Here is a 22103-nt window from a genome sequence, read left to right on the forward strand (position 1 = left end):
GGTCAGTTCAGGTTCTTCAAGAAGATGCCCAGACAGAATTAGACATACAAGAGATTTATTGGGGTGATGCCTGTGAAGGATAAAAGAGGAGAGATCAGGAATAGGCAGGGAGAGCCGTCAGACCACATTGTGATGCAGGTCTGACACTTGTGAGAGGAGAGAGGGAAGGAAGGAGGGCTGAGTAGGAAGAGCCTACACTGTAGTCCAAAAAAGTCTTGGCCAGGCCAATACGGAGTTCCCCAGAAAAGACTGCCCATTAGAGGAGTCCTGCATAGAGCAGAATTGGCCCAACTCTAGTACCACACCATGTTCAGTCATTGACTGTAGGATGGGGAGGGCAGGAACTGAGCCTGGCTTCAGGGTTGCAGATTAAAACATGTGGCAACTGGAAGCTGTTAGCCAGCTCCTCATAGCAGGTTCAAGAGCTTCTTCTCCCACCTCTGTGGCCACAACACTGCTGGAGAAGTTTTAGAGGAATCATAGGAATGAAGGCAGCTTGATGGTTATGACCTGAAGAGTGGATAGGAAGTGAGGAAGTGGAGACCCTTCCTTCCTACTGATGTTGTCAGAGAGTGGAAGGAGAAAAAAAGATAGCTAGAGGGAACCAGGATTAAAGGAGCATATTTATAGAATTCTAGTGGCAGAAACAAGTATATGGAGGAAAATAAACACATAAAGATAGTAGTAACTGAAGGACAGAACAAGTTTCCAGTCCTGGAAGACATGGGAGGAGGTGGAAGCAAGAGTCAGGTGGAGGAAGGATCTTGAAGAGAGAGGAAACCTCTTTCTCATGAGTCTGGAGTGGAGAAGGGGAGAAGAATGCAGACAGAGACACTTTGAGATGAGGAGGTAGTTTTTGGGGTATTCAGTCCCCATATTATTTTTAATATTCTTGATTCACTTAGTAAATGAATTAATGAATATATAGTTGTTAGCATGTAGAGATGTCCAGACAAAAGTTGGCCGATGTAAATCATGGGGAAAAGTACAGAACAAATTTTGTCTTTACCATCAAATTAAAAATGAAAAGATCTTAAGAGAGTGTTGCCCTTTTGGGAATTCCATCTGAGGTGGATTAGAAACATATGATTGATTATACTATGAAGAGTTTCTAAGATTGCATATATTCTAACAGTCATTTATTTTTAATAATTCAGTTTATTTTTGTTTTCCCACACAATTTGAAGTGAGTTTGATTATAAAAAAGGACCAATTTATTAATAATACTCAATGTTTAGTATATGGGGAAACAGACACTCAATTGTGGTGGGTGGAAATGTAAGATTTTAGCCTTTCTGGGAAGAAATTTGGCAATATATTCATCAAAAACCTTAAAAATATGCTTATCCATTGACACAAAATTTTCACTTTTATGACTTTATCTTAAGGAGATTATTATACAAGTATTCAAAGATGTGTTTCAAGAATGTTAATTGTAGCCAAACTAATATAAGAGCCAAAAAGTAGGAACAACTCACATGCCTGCAATAGAAGATTGATTAAAGAATGATGCAAGCACAACGTAAAATACCACTTAGTCATTAACATGATGATACAGATGAATATATATTAACATGGAAGACATTCATAAAATTTTATTAAGTGAAAAAGCATATTACAAGACATATACATAGTATAATCTTGTTTTTGTAAAAAAAGAAAGGCATTTAATTTATATATCACTATAGACATTGAAACAGCTTGGGCAACTTACACCAGTGTTCTGTCTGAGTAGTGGGATGATGGCGATTTTTTAACTTTTGGGGAGGCTTATTTATGTTTTCTACGATGAACAAGCATCATTTCTATCATAAGAAAAAACCCCTAAATTTAAAAACCAAGACAAAACAAATCCTGGTCCTATTATCATCTATAGCCTTTCAGGGAAAATGACCAGAAGTTCCCTTCGATGGGGCAATCTCTGTCTACTCATCCTTTTTCTGTAATTAAGCTTGTTTTTATTCAAGCATCAGTGTATAAGATAACCTAGTCTCATTTAATTCTATCTTTTGCTTTAGTTTTTAGCAAAAGAAAAGCATTCTATATCTTTTAAAAATTGTTAATTTGAGTATTTCAGCTATATTATGGATGATATTGTTTGGAGCTAACCTGAGAACCTAACCATCATTTAGAACACTATTTCATTGGAAAACATTCAGAGTTGCAAATAACAAATTTACAAATGTATTTTTTAAAGGGGAGATTTCTTGGTTTCGAGTTAGAGATATCTGTGACCTGAGGCTCTACAGGAAGGAGATGACAGACACGTAACAGGAATGAGCTGTACACAGGACAACACTGCTGCCTGGCTTCTTTTATCCAGAAAGCTCTTCTGTTCTGCTGTAGCAGGTGTCCCTTCTGCTGGGAAACCTGCTGGGAACTCCTGCCCCTTTTCAACCTGCTCTTCACCCTCCTCCCCCGACCCCCCGCCCCGCCATCACCCCCACGTCCTCAGTCACTTATGGTTCAGAGATGCCAAAGCATTCTAGGGAGCTCAGGGTTGCCATTAGTAAACTTTCAGGATCAGCTTAATATTTTGCTACACTGCTTCAGTGAGAGCAGTTCTGAGTTCATTACAACTTCTGATTGGGGAATACAGTCCTTTTGTCAGCAGCAACTATGGACTTTTTTTTGTCACCATGTTAGAGGTATATAAAAGTTACCTTATACCTAAGGAATGAGTTTTAGTTTGGAGTATAACCAAACCTGTGGAATTTTATGGTATTTTACAGGATTCAGGCTCATTTTCCTGTCAGTAATGGTTTCCCATACGCGCCTAAAAATAAAGAAGTCAAATTTATAACTCATCCTTTTCCATGAGACAAACTGACTTTATTTCCTGTCTCTTGAATGGAACTGAAATTCAGCAGTTTGCTTTTAACAAAATAATCTAAACTTCAACAGTGTACTGTTAGAGGACAGAGGGAGGCACGATACGGGAACTGTGCAATAATAACGGTGCTGGGCACTGTTTCAAATTTTTGTTATTTTTTTAACATATACTAATTCATTTAATTTTCACAACCGTCTATTGAGGAATTATTATTACCTCCATTTTATAGGTGAAGAAATTCGGGTACAGAGAGGTTAACTTACCCAAGGTCTCAGAGGTAGTTAAGTGGTAGAGGGGGATTTAAGCCCAGGTATTCTGGCTCCAGAGTGGGGCTCTTAACCACGTGTCATATACTGCCTCACTGTTGCTCAGTTGTGCAATGACCATGACTGCGACTAGAGGATATTGGGTTCTGGGACCAGACATGAGGGTGCGACCTAGTCATTCCCAGCTTGAAAGATGGTTGTAGAAGTAGATCGGTGAAATCAACTGTTTTTAAACTTTTACTTATGAAATCCTCAAGCTAAATCTTGGATGGAAGTTTGAGATGAAAACCGGATAAAAGTGGAACTGCTTCAGGTGAAGGGAGGCTGATGGGGAAGAGCAGAGCCCCACCCACTCAGTCTTTCTCAGAAGTCTTCTTATGACAACTCCACCAGCTTTGAGCAGCATGATTTGAAAACTACCGGTGGACCAAAATCAGGAGACCTGGCTTCAAATCTGGAATAAATCCATTCATTTTTAGGGGATTCAGTTTTCTCATCAGTAAAATAGAGGCCATTCTTGTTTCACATGGCTGTTGTGGACGATTAAATGAGATGAGGTATGTAAGAGCACTTTGAAATTGTGAAGCAATATATCAATAGTTTCTGTTTCTATGGAGTCTTGACTTGAAAAGGAGAGGCCCAAGAGACAATGAGGCGTCAGACAGGTTCTGATGCATCTTGGGTGGCCTTGAGTATTCTCAGAAAAATCGGGAAGGTGGTGACCATGGGCGGCAGTTGAAACACTGAGGCCAAGCAAGTTATGTCTGAGAGTAAACAATGTCCTTCTCCTTTGAAACAATCACCAAATTGCAACTAAGAAATTTTGTTTTAGAGATTCTCCTCAACAGAATATAAAAGATAATAAGGAATCAGCATCTATCTCGTTCACTGCTGTGTGGCCAGAGCAGCATGGTGCCTAGGCATGCGGTGGGTGTTTAATAAAAATCTGCTAAATGAATTAGGAAGGAAAGTCAAAAGGAAAATTTACTGAGCCAACGAAACAAAAATATTTTGTTAGGGCATGTGGTCATGCCTCACAATGAGATCCCAGTGTGGTTCTCTGGGAGGGAATGTCACACCAGCTACAGAATTATGGGGCAACAGGGGCACAGGCCCTGGTAATTTTAGTTCACATGCCATGCTAGAGTTTCATTCTGGACTTCAGTATTAAATGTCAAACTCCTCAAATTCACAGGCAAAACAAGCATAAACTTAAGAGATTTCTTGATCTAACTTTGAAGATGAGTTTAAACTTCATTCCACTGATTTTTAAGAAACCATGCCAGGGATATTGGGTCTCAGTTGTAAATATGGACAATTGATTTATCCTAAGATGAATTAAAATGTGCAAGTTTTCTTTCAGACTTAAATATCATATGTAATCCACACACCTTAAGTTCCAACGGAGTGTCAATAGTGCCAATTTTATCACTTCCACAGCAGCCATTCTAAGAGACTGCTTTTCCTAACCTGGATAATATTTCAGGCTCCTGCATCTAAAGGCTCTAGTAGGCAACTGCTCAGTTGCAACCAAATCCTCCCCCATCAGGCATGTAGCTGCCTCTATCTTTAGAAACATTTAACATCACTTAACCCCCAACATCACAGGTGCTACCTCTCATTTTCACTTTAGATGGCTCCTACAAACTGATGGTCATCTCTATTTATACGAGTTTTGAGAAGAGATCAAGTTCATTCTTTTAGGCTGAAAAATAACCTGCTCCCTATCTCCCCCGGTTGGTTAATAGATAACCTATTTTGGTGCAAGTATGAAGTAGATCACGAATACAAAGTCTCCAGGCAAGAACGATCAATTCACTAGGTCTATTTTCAGTTCATTAATCTGAACATTTTAATGCTCCTTTCGGTACTGCAGAATTTTTGTTACCTGAATTTTCTGTTCCTGGAGCTCCAGTTTTCTTTTATTAAGGTAAAGCATGACATTTCATGGCCTAGTTATTTTTTAACCATTACAAAGCATACTCTTCCCACTGAGATACTGGGCATTGATTCTCCTGCAGTCTCAAGTCATGGAGCTGGAGGTTCTCTGAAATGTCTCTTAAGCAGTTTTGCAAAATGATCACTAGCATGACCTTTTGGCCCCTTTACATGTATTTATGGCTATCAAATAACTCATACAACTATGTTGGCCTTTTAGTGACCCTGAGTATTGCTTGTTAAGAGAACAGAAAACTTAGAACAGAGATGCATAGGAGGTCTCCTCATATCCCAAATAAACAAGCTTCTTTAGCTACTTTTTCAGCTTGTCTCTCTGTAGCTTCATTTTGCCAAACAGAACAGCAGCAATCATCAAAAGTAAGAAAACATGATTTCCTCCTCTCCTCTCAGTTACTAGGAGGTCAAATATTAGCATAAAATAATCTGAAGTAAGGCACAGGTAATCCATTCAAGGGAGAAATCTGTTTTAGATACACAAAGCCCATAATTCCATTTCTTTTTCCATATACGTTTTACAATCTAAAATATTTATACTCTTTCTAGTAGTCCTATCTGCAAACGGTATTTTGTCACTTAAATTTGGCTTCCTTAAGCTTAATTCAGCCAAATATTAATAGGGGGGCCTCCCTGTCCCCTTTCTAAGGGAAAAAGTAAAAAAAACCTCTATGTCTTTGGCAGAATAAACCAATGTCTTTGGCAGAATAAACCGAAGTCCTCATAATCACAGTATTCCAGTGTTAGGTGAAGCCTAGGTTTGAAATCATTCTTTTATAACTACATCTCCTTAATTAGGGTCGGGAACTCAACTTCCTTATTTTGCAAATGAGGAAACTAGGGGCCAGAGTAGCAAAATATTAGTTGGAACCTATGTTCTTTGGCTCCCAGACCAATGCTCTTCCAATTACGCTGATTGGTAGACTGTATAGTAATGAAAAACAGGACAAAATATTTCCAATGGTAGTTTTAAGCACTTCATATTAAGGTGTGTGAATCTGACTTAGAGGTATGAATCACTGCTATGAATCACCCCCAAGGTAAGTTTAAAGTAGGCTTTGACATTTTTTATATTGAGATAAAGTGAGGAACTCAAATCTTCCAACACTGCCCAGATGTACATCCACAAGTCTGAAATTAATACTAACTTTCAATAAAGGCACTTTGGTGGAAAAAAGAATTATGACCAAGCAAAGAACTTCCAGTTTTTATTTTTTAAACATTTAACAAGAAAAACATTCAACCAAATTTTTAAAAATTAGGATGGATTAATTTACAATAAAATAGTCAACTTAGAATATCAGCCCTTTCATTTAGGGCCAAAGAGGCCAAAAGTTCCCATTTAAACAGCAGAATTGCACAATTACTATTTTTACCTATGTTTGATGGCACAGAAATATAAAACTCATACAACTTTCACTGAGATCCTCCCTTCTCTCTAGAGCAGAATTCATACAATTGCTTCTTAGGTCAGTACTCAGGCCCTTAAAAATCACCAGTTATATTCTGAAATATATCTACAACTACTCTGCTAACAAGAATGCTTTTAAAACAATCCTTATAGGAAACACCTTAAAATAATTTTGTGGCACATTAGACTGCATAAAGAAACAGCAAAGATGAAAAATAATGTACAAGAATTATAGTCCCTTGTTTATAGAAAACCACCCAAATAAAATATTCTCCCTAATTATCCTTGCTTCTTATAATTTATTAGCAGAGATGAATTACAAGAAGCAGAATGCACCATATTTTGGTTCTTGGTTGTAGCTGCCAGCTTAAGAGTTCATGACTGAATGTAAAGCAAAATATGATTATGCTCATAAGTTCTGGAATGGGAAAAAAACCAAAATTTCTCTTTAAAGTGTTTCACTATCCTTGCTTTCAAGTCAAGACAAAAAATTCACAGCAGTTTAAAGGATGATGAAAGACTAAACATGGGGCCCACTGAAATATGTATTGAGAATAATTTTACCTATTACACCCCTAAAGTGAAAATTGTACTAAGTATATACTATTACCAAGTAACATTCTAGTAAGCTGTTGGAGCAAATACAGCACTTAACAGATTAGGCATGGTAGCCTTTAGAAAGAACATCTTATTTTCACACTCTTGAACATGCAACCTTTAAAAAACAAACAAACATAAAGCAATATGTAATTTATAACAGCTGGCCAGGCACTTAACTTGGGGAAAGAGACTTTCAGATTTTGAGGTAAACTAGAATTGTTTTCAGCAATCACAAACAGATTCTAAAAACCGTATTTTTACCACACCAACTGAAGTTATTCAGCATTTAACTATAAGTTCGTCACTCTATTGTGCCAAAATTCACACCTAAGTTTAACTTCTTAAGAAGCTATTTAAAGAACATTTTCAAGTCTGAATTTTGGCCCCATTTAGATACTTCTGTGCTTAGAACATACTTTAGAAAACTTTAAGGTACATACATACAAGGGCTATGGGCACAAGAGCCAAAAATGAGTATCTTTTTCCTTAATTTGACATTAAAGAGTCATGCTGTCAGTCACATAGACAAGAGAAGGAAGAGGAAGACAGCAACATTGACACTGATGACAACTAAGGTGACAAGCCTCAATCTAGCCTCAAGAAAATTACAGAGCAATGCTCCAAAAGGAGCAGAAACAAAGCTGCAGAGTTTCTGTTTACAGGTGCTGACAGTACTGTGAAAGCTCTCTGAATTAACCCTAAGGAGCACAACTCTCTGGGTTTATTATCCTCTGGGCACAGTATGTTTCTTCCCCTCTTCTGAATTCATTTCAAGGCAATGTGGGGTTTGCTTAATAAATGAAAATTCCTATTAGAAGACGGAGGGCCTCCATAAATATTTACGCATTAGAAGACCAGAAAAGAAAGTGGCCATTTTGGAACTAGTCTTTTATCAGAAGTTATCCAAGTCCGTTTTTCATTAGAATTAACAGGATATTATCTGCAAATGGAAAAGCCAAGCCTAAAAATCCTCCTAACAATGAATTATATTTCCCATTCCCTTCTCAAACAGCAATTTCAATCCAAAGGCTACTTCTTGTTCTGAACAAACTCATCAGCTTGTTATCTGGTAGCCACAGACTAACCAACATCTTGTTTTAAACCCTTCAAAGAACATTATGAATAAAGAAAAATTTAAAAATTTTGCTCTGAGGCATCCTCATTCTCAAAAACATGAGAAAAAATATTGGCTTAGAGTTCCCATATGGTTAAAACAAGAGTCCAGATGCTTTATTTATGAAGACTTTTAAGCTGACCCCCCTCAGGATACCAAGTTTTTCCAGTCATGGCAAAGGATTTGTGGCTAACTGACCTCTTCTTTTCTTGCAAGACTAACAGCATGCATCTGGCAAAGCCACTAGCTGGAGTTACTGGAGCAATGAGCAAATGTGGAAGAATTTTTCTTTCTGTGATGCCACCTGGCTCGCTCAAATTCTGAAACTGTGGCCCTGGTCTATTAGCACCATGCTTTCTCAACTGAAATAACCAAGCCACCATTGCTGTAGGGCAAGGAACAGAGGGCAGGGTGAGAAAGGGATTGAGGGCAATTATATACATCATAAGATACCATAATATGAAGTGAAAATGTATCTATTAATATATTATATTTGAGGCTTGAAAATCATTGATCACAGCTATTAAATAAAACGGTATTGAATTTTTACAATTTTGAACACCTGCAAACGTAGAGCTTTCTGATATGACCCAAATTCAAATACAAATGGAAGTTCATTGAACATTAGGTTATCAGTAAGCTAGAAGAAACAAACTACATACATTTTGTAGGTAGTAACCTACCAAAAAAATTGGAGATTAGGTAAAAATTAAATGAAATTATTCATAATTGTTTCCAGTTTCATCTTTCTCTTGAGAGAGCCCAAAAACAGGTCTCTGGAAAACCAACTTCATAAATGTAAGAAATGGCATCTGCTATCATACTGGTGTATCTTTCCCTCCATGGTAGACAGGTCACAGACATATCTAGGACATTCATTTTCATGTATAATGGTTTTTGAGACATCTATTCCACTGAAGTACTGTAAAGGAAGTCTACAAACCATTCTAGGAAAAAGGCACTTCATTGTGAAAGTTAGATTTAATTACATGAAAGTTGAGAAGACTAGGATAGACTCAAAAGTCAGTATTCAGTTTTGTATTTATGAATACAGAGCAGATGCCAGTTTATAGAATATAGCCAATAACATTACAAATAAACCAAACAGCAACATTAACTATATTCTCAGCAAAACAGTAATTTATGACATTTCTCCAAAACCCAACACAGTTCCAAGTTCAACAGTAAAAAGAAAAAATATCACCAGCAGTTGCTACTTTAGAGCTCAAGACATTGTTTTGTATAGAATTTCATGTCTATGGCTTGGTTCTCTGTTTCAGAGCATGAATTGCTTCTCAGATGAAAAACGTGGGGTGGTGGAGGTGTATCTGTGTGTGTTAGGGGAGAACCCAGGGTGGAAAAATACTGGGGAATAACAAGAGGTTCATTTCTCTGGTCAGACAACCAAGTGAGGAGGTAGTTATTCTGAGAACTTCTCAGACTGAGAATATTGTACTGATCTACTGAGAGTTGGGGAAGTAGCAGGAGCTTCTTTGTGAGACTAAAGATAGCAACAGGAATCTCTCTCCTCCAGGGAAGTCAGGACCAGGGTGTCAGTGCAGCTGAAATAAAGACAGAATTTGTGTAAGTGGCACATAGAGAGCATAAGAAAAACAAGGTTAAGAAATCAACATGAATGATAATATATTCATTTCCAACTTGTCCTACCTTGACAGTGGCTCTTTTCTGATGCTAGAACTTTCTAAGTATCTATAAGAAAAGAACACACACCATGTCATCATCATCTAGTTTTGATGTAGTGATCCTTCAAAATCCTGGTCAGTGCCAAGAACATGATATATACACATTTCATAAATAATGTCTTCTAATCTCTAGTACTATTGAAAATGTAACGATGTCTGTAAAATAATTCAATGTTTTAAAAATAGTTTAGACCTCAGTACTCTCAGAAAGGGTACCATAAGGAAAATATTTTACAGTTACAAGTGAGCAGAAACTCTCAGTTAAATAGCAATATAGAAAAAATAACAGCAACACTCCTCCAAATTGCTGATGCTAAATAGTAATATCTAAATTATGTCAAGAGACCACATGCTCACCTTGTTACATCACCACACATGGCAACCCCATGCAACCTTGAGTCCCATCATCACTGCTGTTGAGTTTTTTCATTCGGTACTGACGTATTTCTCTCACCAGTGTGTAAAAGGCATCTTCAACACCCTAAAAGAAAGAAAATGATAAAGACAGCTTAATAAACACAATCCAAGTTGTAAGCTCTCCCTCATTTGTACTTCTTTATGTGGATTTAAAATTCCAATTATGAAATTATTAGCTGAAAAAATAGAGTGATTTAGGAAGAGGACACTAAATTTAGCACTCCTATTGACTCACATTAATGGGCTGATATACAAATGGCACATTTTCCAAAAATAACATTCAAGCAAAGGAAAATAGGTAATGTGGGACACACAGTACTACCAGATCCAAAGGTGCCATTCAGGAGGGCTTAAGCCCTAAACAGTGGTTGCAGCTGATGGACAAAGGACTCATGTTTTTTAAGTATCTTTAATCAAGAGTCTTCATTTTAGAAATACTTGTGTATGCTAATGCAGGAGTAAAAATGTCACACCAGAATATTAATAAGTTCATTTTGGGTTTAAACTGAAGATTAAAAAAATAGAACATTGGGGCCTGCCTGGTGGCACAGTGGTTAAGTGCGCATGTTCCACTTCGGCGGCCCGGGGTTCACCAGTTCGGATCCCAGGTGTGAACATGGCACCACTTGGCACACCATGCTGTGGTAGGCGCCCCACGTATAAAGTAGAGGAAGATGGGCATGGATGTTAGCTCAGGGCCAGTCTTCCTGAGCGAATAGAGGAGGACTGGCAGCAGACGTTAGCTCAGGGCTAATCTTCCTCAAAAAAAAAAAAAAAAAAAAAAAAAGAACATTAATTTAAAAATCCCTAACAACAAAGAATGTGGATCATATCTCTAGCAGAGTCAATTAATCAAACTTTTCTGCCTTAAACAAACCCTTGCCAGATGGTGAAGGCTGTACTATACCTGTCTGGTCTTGGCTGAGGTTTCGATGAACGGAATCCCATAACTCTTAGCCAGTTCATGGGCTTGTTTTGTGTCAACTGTCCTTGTTGGCAAATCACACTTGTTTCCTACTAGCACCATAGGTACATCATCTGAGTCTTTTACTCGCTTAATCTGTTCCCTAAAAAAGGGAATATGTTATCATAACATAAGAAAAAGCTTTTAGGAAGGGATAAACAGCAAGGACAAAAAGAATCTGGCAAATTTTATCTAGTCCTATTAGCTTCCAGTACTGAGTTTCACTTTTACTAAGGAGACTAGTTTAGACTTGATGTGGCAGCCATAGGGAAGCCAAGTACCACTCACCTTCCAGTGGAAATGGATGACTATTCTGTCTTGATACATGCCTCTGTTAGGCTAACTGATTCTCCAAAGAGTTTGGCTCTAGATTTAATTGGCAATGCAAAACTGTACTCGAGATTAAGGTCTGAAGTATAAAAAGTAAAAGCTCACTGCCTCTAAACTTTGTGAGGTTCCCTTGAGTGACAGTATTTAATGAAATACAGTCTATTTACTTCTCTAGATGGGTGGTATCCATACATTTTCTTCAAATAAAATTACAGCTGGAAGTCCAGGATATAAAACAGAAAACACCAGAACTGCTCTTACACAGTGCTTTCTAAACACAGTAGTTTAGAAAACTACTGCTCTAGATTCTCTTGACCAACTCTGTCCAATACAACTTTTTATGATTACAGGAATGTTCTGTATCTGTGCTGTCCAACTACATCCACTAGTCAGATGTAGCTATTGAACACCTGTGAAGTCAGTTGCTGAAGTGGCCAAGGAACTGATTTTTACGTTTCATTTAATTCTAATTAATTTAAATAACTACATATGGTTTGTGGCTACCATCCTGCACTGCACTGCTCTAGACTCTACCCTTGCATCACCTACAAAGTCATGGACCTGAAATGCACATATTAGCCATCTATATATGTGCTTTGGGGTCAAGGCAGTAGCCTATCTTAAGGGATAACATAAAAGACAGCCTAGGAAGAAAAATGACTTGCAGAAATTCAGCAAATACTTATCAGGTGCTTGCCAAGTGCTGGGCAAAGTACTGCTATTATTTTCAGAGAGAAAATGGAAAGTAGAGAAGGTTTAGGGAAAAAAACCCCACTGAATTCAGTTTTGGACTAGTTTGTTTCTGTGAGCAGACATCTTCACATGGATGGAGAATAAGCCAGGATTTAAGGCTGTAGGCAGAACACTTGTCTGCATTTACTATGTGCTAGGTATTATTCTGAGTGACTTACATATTTATTAACTCGTTTAATTTTCACAAGTCTTGGTAGGTATTATTATCTCCGTATTATAGATAAGGAAACTGAGGCACAGGGATTTAGTAGTTTGCTCCAAAGTCCTATGGCTAATAGATGATGGAGCCAAGTTTCAACCCAGGCAGAATCTATAATCTTAACCACTATTCTGCTTAAAGAACACAGAACTAAGAAAAAGGAGCCCTGGGCTTTTGGTCTCGGCTTTGCTAGTAATAACAACCATGACTCTGAAAACCTAACAAATCACCTTCTGAACTCTATTTCTTATTCCATAAAATAAGGATGCTATATTAGAATTTTTTATTGTCCAGTTGTGCTTTGAAATTTTATGGGTCGATGGAGAAAGGCCATCTTTATGTTCCTCTGCCCTGCTTTCATCTGTATCTACTCCCCATTTGTTTCTTCCTATCGTATCTTCTATTACTGAAGAATGTTTCTCAGAGGTGTTTTTCTTCTTTGAATTCCTAACACCTTTAGTTTTGAACCATTCCCATTAGCAAGCTTTATTTATGTATTATCACACATTCTAGCCACAGTATATTATATAAAATAAATTCCAGTATTAACTTTCAGTAATAACTACAGATTCTCAATGTCAAACCGCCTAAAGCCAAAGCCAACTCTTCCTCTAATTAAAAAGCTGTATCTTCCCTAGTGTGTTATCCTCATTCCCCCACAAAGCTTCAGAACACACTTACAGATCATCCTTTCAGAAAAAATAATGCTCCTAGTACCTGTAGAGGTTAATATCTGCAAATGATTTGCTATTATTGATGGCAAATACACAGAGGAAGCCTTCGCCTGTCCTCATGTATTGGTCTCTCATGGCACTGTACTCCTCTTGTCCAGCTGTATCCAGTATGTCCAACAGACAGGTTTCACCATCTATAACCACCTGTTTTCGGTAAGAATCCTGAGGGTGTGGAGAGAGGGAGATTCCATTTTTATTAAAAACCACAGGGAATGCAATGCTATTGCCAAGGTTAAATAAGCTCCTAACCAAGTCCATTTCTGTCTCTCTGGTTTGTCCCCCAAACTGCTAATATATAATCACAAACAGAAAGTCCTTAATGTCACCCTAGGAAAAAAGCCCCAAATCCTATATGCCTGCAGAAAGGAAATGTGGTCACTCCATCCCTGGAAAAGATGAAAAAAATGTGGTAATTCAAAAGACAGCTCTACTGCAATTAGACTAGAGATTAGGTTCACAGTGTATTTTACTAAGGTATGAACTGGACTCTTCTTATTTGAGTTGTTTACGGTACAGTTAAAATTCTAAACATACCTCCAAGAATTATAACCTGGCTGTGGATACAGTGTCATTTGTGTTTATGACTAAATACACAAATACTTTTTATTTCAGACAAGGTTATAACATCAGAATCTTTTTCTCATCATGACAGACTGTACCTTTGGCAAATATTCCTCAATGAAATTCTTAAAGGTTCCAAACAAGGTATAGTTATAATTAATTCCTCAGGAAGACAGACTTGCATAGATCATATAAAAAAAATTTCAATTTGGTTCTAAAGCAAAAATTTTACTTGTATTTTAATACTTATGTTCTGGGAGTTCAGTTCAAGAAAATAACCTCATCACACTTAATAAAGATATGGGTCTAGAAACAGAACTCCACCTAGTTTCCCAGCCCATGGATCAGTTCCTCTGTAACTCACTTCATCGTGTGGCTGCAATACACTTTCAAATTAACATAGAATTCACACTGCCAGAACTTCCTTGAGGCATGAAATACGGTTAAATGCATGAGTGTTCTGAGGAAATGAGCAAAATTATAATTACAAAGATAGGTTTTAGTCAAATGAATTTATGATAATGGAAGTCAGAGAAGTGGTTATTTCCTGGCCGGGTGGGGGAGTTTACTGACTGGAAAGGAGCATGGGAGAACTCTCTCGGGCGCTGGAAATAGTCTATATTTTTATCTGACTGGTGGTTACATTAAGTATACACAAATTTAAAAAGTCACTGAAGTATTTTACTGTATGTAAATTACCTCTTAATAAATAAAACTCTGAAAGATATTAAAAGTTTCTAACTATTAATACAAAAGCTGTTAAGCCTAAAATAAAGATTTTTGCCAAAGTCTAATGACTAATTTTTAATAATGGCTATACCAGAGTTAGCTTGCATTGATTAAACACTCAGTAACTGGGTGGTAGGAAGAGCAGCGTGTGGATTACAAGAAAACAACCTTTAGAGTCAAACATTCTAAATTGAATAAAATTACAAAGGCTTTTAAAATCTTTTATTTAAAGGACCTAAGATGCCATTCATTGAAGCCAGTCTAAAACGTGAACTCCGACGAAAACAAAAGAATCTTTAAACAAGTACTATTTATGCAGCACTTTACCATTTACAAAAAACTTAAAGATATTATTTGATTTTTCACAACATCCCTGTGTGGTAAGCAAGACAAATTTACGGTAATTTAACAGATGAGGAAAATGAGAGTCACAGAGATTAAGTGATTTGTTCAACATCACATAACTAAGCTGCAAACAAGGGACTGAAATCCTAGGCAGAGTGACTCAAAATCTCACGTTCTTTCTAGCTTCAACTAGCTAAGAAATGAAAATTGCAGAATATCCAGATCTCTGAATCTTTCCTCTCCATCCTGCTCTCATTCAGTCCCTCTACCTATGGCCTGTGTTTCTTTTTAATACAGATGTCATATATGAAGAAACTAAATGAGTTCAACCCTGAATTTGCAAGTTTACAGAACTGTTAAAAATTGTAAGCTTTTCAGAAAATCTTCAGCAGCTAATAAAAATGAATTCTCCACAAACATTCCAGCTTGACTTATTGTATTACTGAAGGCAGCACCCAAAATAACTTTGTACTTTCTCTCCTGATCATTCCTTTAGCTAAAGAACAGCGAAGGGGTATGGGTAAGGGTAAAACGGAAGAGAGAGAGGTGGAGTCAGCGGGCTACACTGGGCCTCACCTCTATGGTGGGATCATATTCATCTACAAAGTGGTTCTGGATTAGCTGGATTGTCAGTGCGCTTTTTCCAACACCACCTGCTCCAACCACCACCAGTTTGTACTCAGTCATTTCACACCAGCAAGAACCTGTCGGAAGGCAGCAATTAGGGTTAGTTAGCGAGCCACATCTACAGTACTTCAAAGCTTTCTATAATCAATAGTAACTAAAACCAAAATTTGAAACGTATGGCTTCCATACACGTGCCCTCCACTTGGTTCTCAAAATGATTCAGGAATGCAAAAAACCACGGGCAGGTTACTGTGGGCCTCAGAATTCTGCATTACAGTCGTCTAGCTACCCCCACCCTCGTCTATTTTTCAACAGTCCTTGGGCTCCGCCCTCAGCCTAAGGTGAAGGAAACCCCCCTTTCTACTCCTCCCTCAAGTCTTCTCAGCTCTGGGGGTACGCCTCCAGGACGCCCCGTCTTCTTATTCGCCCGCCTATCTCTACAGACCTTCACTGTAGGGCTCAAAACCAAGGACCCCCGCCCAGGGCCTTTGTTTCCAGCTCGCAGATTCCGCTCGATTTCTGGGAACAACGAGACGCCTGTACGCTCCAAAGCCGAAAGCTACACACGCCAGAGCCTTACCTCAAGCTCTGGTGCCTCCGCTTCGGACGGATTTAGGACCACAACCGGGAAAAGTGTTGGAGACCCCGGAACCGCCATGAACAACCCCCACTAGGGAGCGGCACTTCCGGCCCCGCCCGCGACGTAATCAGTCGGCGCCCCGGGCGCTCGAGTCCCCGCCCCGGCCACGTGGGCTTCCAACCCCGGAGTCATGTGGCAGGCCGCACCCAGACCCGCCCCTCCCGCACAGGACGTTGCAATAATGAAAGCGCTAGGTGCTAGTGTCTCAAAAATCAGTAAAACTTTATTCGCTTCCATTCTTTCGCCATTAACAGAAAACTGGAGAAAGCAAAAATGTTTTGTGTTTACAAAGATAAATGGCCTCTTTACCCAGAGAAGATCAAAACCTCAAACGACAACGGGGAAGATAAAAGCGCCCTCCCCCACATCCCCTGAGCTGACCCTTGTCATCTTAGACAAAGCCTTCAGTCCACTGGCCAGGGACCCTGTATGCGGCCAATTCAAGATGAGGGCCAAGAAATCAATCCATTCCCGTGATATAAAGTTGAACAGAAGCTACACCAAGGGTCAAGTGCCTGTATTTCACAGGACACAGGAACCAGGCGGCTACTTATAAAAAAAACAAGATTCATTTCAGGCACAACTTTTTTATTTTTTTTGTTTCGTTTTTAAATCAGTAAAAGAAACTGGGTCCTAGAAGCTGCAGTGATCTAAGCAGCAGCAAGTTTGTGCATTCGTCTTTTTGTTTTCGTTTAAATACGTTTAAATTATCACACTGCTGGCACGCCTCATTTGCATGAAATTCTGCACCATACATTCTAATTGTAGTAAAGTTACCCCCCCATCCTAGGAAAAAAAACTACTCTGGAAGATAATTTTCACTGAAATCTAACCAAACTTCGTTAAGTGGACTGTGACAAGATTATAAATGATATGAAAAATAACATTTTAACATTTGGCCATCAACTTAAGGAAATGGTTTGCCTATACAAATTTTTGTAATTTTTAATATATTCTACCCTCATATGGTCCTCAGAATTAAAGCATAATGAACAGGAAAGAAAAAGAATGCAACTGAGTGCTAAGGCAGAACATCTTGCCAGAAGTAATGAAGGTAGAGTATATACTAAATATCAAGTGCAGAATTTCATAGGGCCAACAAGATAACAGTCTATATTTTTCACTTACACAGGCAAAGTGGATTTTGCAATTACCAGTTGCGTTAAATGCACCAAATAAAGCTCCTAAAATTGATACTATAAGGCGCCACCTTAAGTTTTCCAGGCTGCAACTGTGCATAATTTTAAAATGGTTTTCTTAAATTTATTTATTTTTTTAAACATAACACGAGGAAGGTGTTAAAACTGGTGTAATAGCTCAATAGAATAAGTATTCCAGATTTTAGGAGGGATGAAGAGGGAGATATTCAGAACCCTTCACCAGAATCCCCCCAACTTGATCATAGTGGATTAATGATGTGCTTTGTGGATGTGGTTATTAGTCAATGACACCAGCTTGACGGATCTTTCTTTCTGCACCAAATCCCTGTGAAGAAATAAAATTGCAGTTAATGACCCAGATGCATGTTAATCACAGTACATTCATAATTCCAAAATGAACTACAAAAGCATTACTTTTAATCATCTTAACCACGACCAATTTTTTCCCAGAGGAGGAAATCTGTAACAAGCCCTCCTGATTTATTACCTCAACTATGTTCAAAGTATCAGGAAAACGAAGAAATATGTCTCTTACTGTAAGCAACCATTATGTTAGGGGCTGAATCAATATGGAGGGAGTCCTAACTAGTTATAAGCAATACTGAAGATCTTTGCTTTGTTAAGCTATCTGAGCTATGCTGAAATAGGACCTCAAATACTATGTTGGTCTGTTAGCCATGCCCCCCCCACCAACCCCATGGGGCAAACTTTGTATGCCCTCATACCATTGAGTTATCTGGTCCCCTTGGCTGACGAAGAACCATTAGGCGAGGAGCACTGGCATCATCCAAGGTGATGTTCTTCAAGCGATTGACCAACCTATCAGGTCGTGGAGCTGCAACAGCTTTGGGGCCCTCACTGTAACAAAGTTGAGAGGTAAGAAGAAGCAACATTTGGTGGGAAGAAAGCAAGTACTTGCAGAGGAGTGTGTTTTCTACCTAACTATCCAAATGACTCAGTTTTAATGAGGGGGGACTCTTGCCTCATCTAGCCAGCTAGCTAGCAAGACAGGACAGACAAGTTTATGTTTTTATTCCCAAGTCAAGGTTTATTTCTGCGTAGGAGCTAGAAGAATCAGTTGGGTGAGGGTGATCCCTAGAATGCTCTGCAACAAGAGAAGACCAGTTTCACAGACATAAAACAAGGCAGCAGATGTGAAAAATCTTAAAAAAGTTAGATCTCCTGGCTCCTCTCATGGTAACAATGTCATTGATTAATGGGGGGGGGGGGGGGGAAGCAAGCACAGAGTCAAAACTGCTGAACTAGAAAATAGAATTTTAAGCAGCATATAACCTAGAGATGGCTTAATGAAAGAAAAAGAGCTAAGCAGAATCCTTTAAGGACTACATAATCTTTTGTATAAAAAGGTCTTTTATATAAAAAGATCTATTACATAGTAAGTGCTCAATTAATGTTTCATTGGGCTAGATTTATGAGACTAGAAAATTTAGATGATGAAGACTAGAGGTAAAAAAGACCTAAGTATCAAGAAATAACCAGAAAGTGGCAGAAGAGGATAAATGCAGCAGTGATGGAAAAGTGAAGCAACATGATAAAGCAGAAATTACATAAATTGACAGTCCAGGGAGATTACTAACGCAACAACAAAAACTTACCAGACTCGCCAAACATTACAAGCGCTGCACTTGCCAGTGCGCTGATTAAGAATCACTGAGAATTCCACCTCATCTCCTGCCTGTAGCTCAATACCATCCTGAACTTCTTTCACATGGAAAAAGAGCTTCTTGCTATCTCCTACTTCATAGTTAATGAAGCCAAACTGGAGGGGGGCAAAAAATAAGACAGTAGCTAAAGAAAAAGACATACCACGGTGGGGGAAAGCACCTCACTCTGAATGAAGCACAATGCATGACCCTAACTACAAGGGGATTTATAAAACATGGTATTAATGCTGATACTCTAGTTCAGTTGTCTGTGCTATAATTTAACAGCATATGGGCCTGCAAAACTTGCCAGGGAAGAAATATGTCTTTGAAATTACTGCCATTCACTTTATCACTGCCTGACTGAAACAAGTAAAGAAAGGTCACCTTGTGCCTTTATGTAGTATATGAACTAAGTTTTTGAATCAAGCAACATTATTAGGGAACTGTTACTTGAACATATGTAGTGTTTTAATTCCTGGGTTATGGTACCATAAGAAATAGCCAGACAAAACGTTATATTCACCAATACTGACAAATGTCCTCTTTAAGGACTCAAAGGGATTTCCCTGAGATCTCAGAACCAGGAATAGCTTTGTTTGCCTAAGCTTATTTTATGACTACTACTACACATAGTTTCTTTGTGTGATCTGTAAGCTCTGAGCTAAAGTGTACAAAACCTATAGTTTTTCTATTCTTGAACTTTCATTCCGAATTTATTGTCCCTATCATGCAATGTTAGTTATTAATACCACTCTTATTTTGTTTTTGCTAATATCATCATTTTTTTTCCATGCGGTTTTCTTCATACTTTTATAAGCTACCTCAAATCACTGAAAAAGGGGCAAAGTAGAAGTAACCAAATGAATGTTGATGATTCCCCTTGGCTGAAAAAATCTGAAGGTTCTGGTTACTATTTGGTTACCAATTCATAAAAGGATCAAATTCAGACCCCGAGATCCCATCACTTACCTGATCTTTCACACACTCCACGGTGGCCCTACGCAGGGGTGTGATGTTATAGGCCATAGTCTGTGCATTTTGGCCCAGGACACACAACTGGAATTTGACACTCTCCCCTTTCTGCAGGCAATCCCCTTTGTTGGCCATCCCAACTATGCCAAATGGATAGACCTCACCTTTCATATCCCCTGTAAGGAGAAAGAGATAAGAAGTCTAAAAGCTAATGTTTCACAACAGCTCTCTGCTGATGGTCCTAATAAATTTATAAATAAGTTGCTAAAAATGTACTGTTCCCTAAAAATAGTTCTACTTTAAAGCTTCAGTGAAATCCTAAATGCTAAATACTACCACGAAAACAAATGAGAACTTGCAGCTCATTATTTCCTTACTAGCTAATGAGGAGTTTTAAACTGCATTTATGAAATTAAGAATAACACTATCACTCACAATCTCATTACCTACATATTTGGGCTTTTTTCCCCCCTCTATCCCCCACTCCCTCCCTGTCTTAACTTCCCTTATTTGGGGTTTCTAAGCACTATGGGTTGCTAATATGATCCACCAGATTATTTTATTTCCAAGTTCACAATATGAGCCAACCAGTCAAAAATATTTCTGACCCATGCCCAGCTGGGCATTAAACAACAAGCCAGGAATAGGCAAAAACAATGTAAATAAATTTCTTTGGTATTCTGCCTCCGTTCTTTGTTCTGATTGTGGCTCCCTCAAACCAACAGGCAACCTTCTCCTAGATCAGGGCTCCTTACACTTTTTCTTAAAGGACCACATAGTAAATATTTTAGGTCTGTAAGTCATCCTGTCAGTCACTACTCAACTTTGTTATTGTAGTGAGAAAACAACCAAAGACAAGATGTAAATGAATGGTCATGGCTGAGTTTCAGGTAAACTTTATTTACAAAAACAAGCCACCATATCTGCTGAGCTCTGCCCTAGAGTAAAAAATTGGCGGCACGTCAGTGCAGGCTATGGATAAAAACTGGGCCCACAGAGTTCAGGTGCCTATCAGTTCACCTGCATGGTGAATCCACTGAAGCAATAAAGTGGAAAAGAGGAGAAAGACATCAGTTGGAGTGGAAGCTTCAGAACTGGAAATGATTTTATTTTAACCATTCTCTTAATGATTATAGGGGTAAGCAAAGATTTTTCTTTTCAAACATACAGGAATCAAAAACTTCAAGGAGATACTTCCAACAGATCAAGTCATGCAGAAGGATTAGAGACAGCAGGTCTGATGCAGTGGTATCAATACGAACCACCATTTATTAAACACTTAATACTGATTCATATTTAATCTTCATAGAAACTTCTGAGGTTGAAGATACTAACCTCATTTGAAAGACGAAGAAACTGAGTTAGGAAATTGTCCAAGGTTACATAGCTAGGAGGTGGAAGAGCTGGTGTTCAGATCTAGGTGTGCCCAACTCCAAAACCCATGGTCTTATATTGAGTTACAGTTGTATTTCTAAGTAAAAGAGCTGTTCTCACCACCAAGTGGGAAAATATGGTCTGTCTAGTCCCAGAAAATTCTAGGCTTAGAGATTTCAGAGATTCCCTTCCCACAAAATCCTTGCTTTGGACTATATCCTATAGCCAGAGTTGAAGAATAAGTAGAATACAAAATAAAGTAAAATTAGCATGTTAGAGAGGAGGAAGAAGAAAGGCAATTTTATATTATCTTAAGAGTTAAAGTTAGCTGCTGATACCCTAATGGCCCTTTTAAGGGTATGGTGTCATCATGGCATTAGTTTAAAAGACTGATTTGCTATAAAATCAGTGCTTACTTGGAGGCGTGTGTGTGAGGCAGTACTGGTTCTATGTAAAACAGAAATTCCTAAGAACTCATGTGGTAAAGGAACATGTTATCAAGGTTCTTTTCCTTCTCTCAAATGACCTGCTCCTCCCCACTTTATGTTCTTTCTATGACTCCTAGATAACACAAGACCTATTCTCTTTGTGAGTCAAGCTATCATCTTTCGTTGAACTTTTAAACGTTCTCATCAACCCATTATGGTAATTCTGCTATACTAATGTTCCCTACTATCACTTCTACTGCAAACCTATTTTACACACAAAATTGGTCTTTCTGGTGGTAATAACTAGGGGTAAAAGGTGGCAC

At 38.3% G+C, this 22103-nt stretch overlaps 2 protein-coding genes across 14 annotated transcripts in view; both read right to left on the reverse strand.

Annotated features, from left to right (window-relative positions):
- Positions 1-6247: 6247 nt before the first annotated feature.
- NRAS (NRAS proto-oncogene, GTPase) lies at positions 6248-16250 on the reverse strand. Its single transcript, XM_046645510.1, has 7 exons — positions 16120-16250; positions 15489-15616; positions 13261-13439; positions 11205-11364; positions 10238-10361; positions 9846-9887; positions 6248-9739 (listed from the first exon to the last, which is right to left on the reverse strand). Exons 2-5 carry the CDS (start codon positions 15597-15599, stop codon positions 10242-10244), a joined length of 570 nt encoding a protein of 189 aa, XP_046501466.1. The 5' UTR covers positions 15600-15616; positions 16120-16250; the 3' UTR covers positions 6248-9739; positions 9846-9887; positions 10238-10241.
- A 127-nt stretch (positions 16251-16377) lies between these two features.
- The window catches only part of CSDE1 (cold shock domain containing E1), a 36804-nt gene continuing 31078 nt past the window's right edge, over positions 16378-22103 (reverse strand). For all 13 annotated transcript variants that reach the window (XM_046645301.1, XM_046645298.1, XM_046645292.1 and 10 more), the window contains 4 exons: positions 19976-20154; positions 18956-19119; positions 18065-18197; positions 16378-17664 (listed from right to left, as the gene is read on the reverse strand). In XM_046645301.1, the coding sequence (XP_046501257.1) occupies positions 17617-17664; positions 18065-18197; positions 18956-19119; positions 19976-20154 (524 nt within the window). In that variant the 3' untranslated portion in view covers positions 16378-17616. The remainder of the gene's footprint in view (positions 17665-18064; positions 18198-18955; positions 19120-19975; positions 20155-22103) is intronic.

The sequence above is a fragment of the Equus quagga genome, chromosome 18 (assembly GCF_021613505.1).
Source record: "Equus quagga isolate Etosha38 chromosome 18, UCLA_HA_Equagga_1.0, whole genome shotgun sequence".
In the NCBI taxonomy this organism is placed as follows: Eukaryota; Metazoa; Chordata; class Mammalia; order Perissodactyla; family Equidae; genus Equus; species Equus quagga.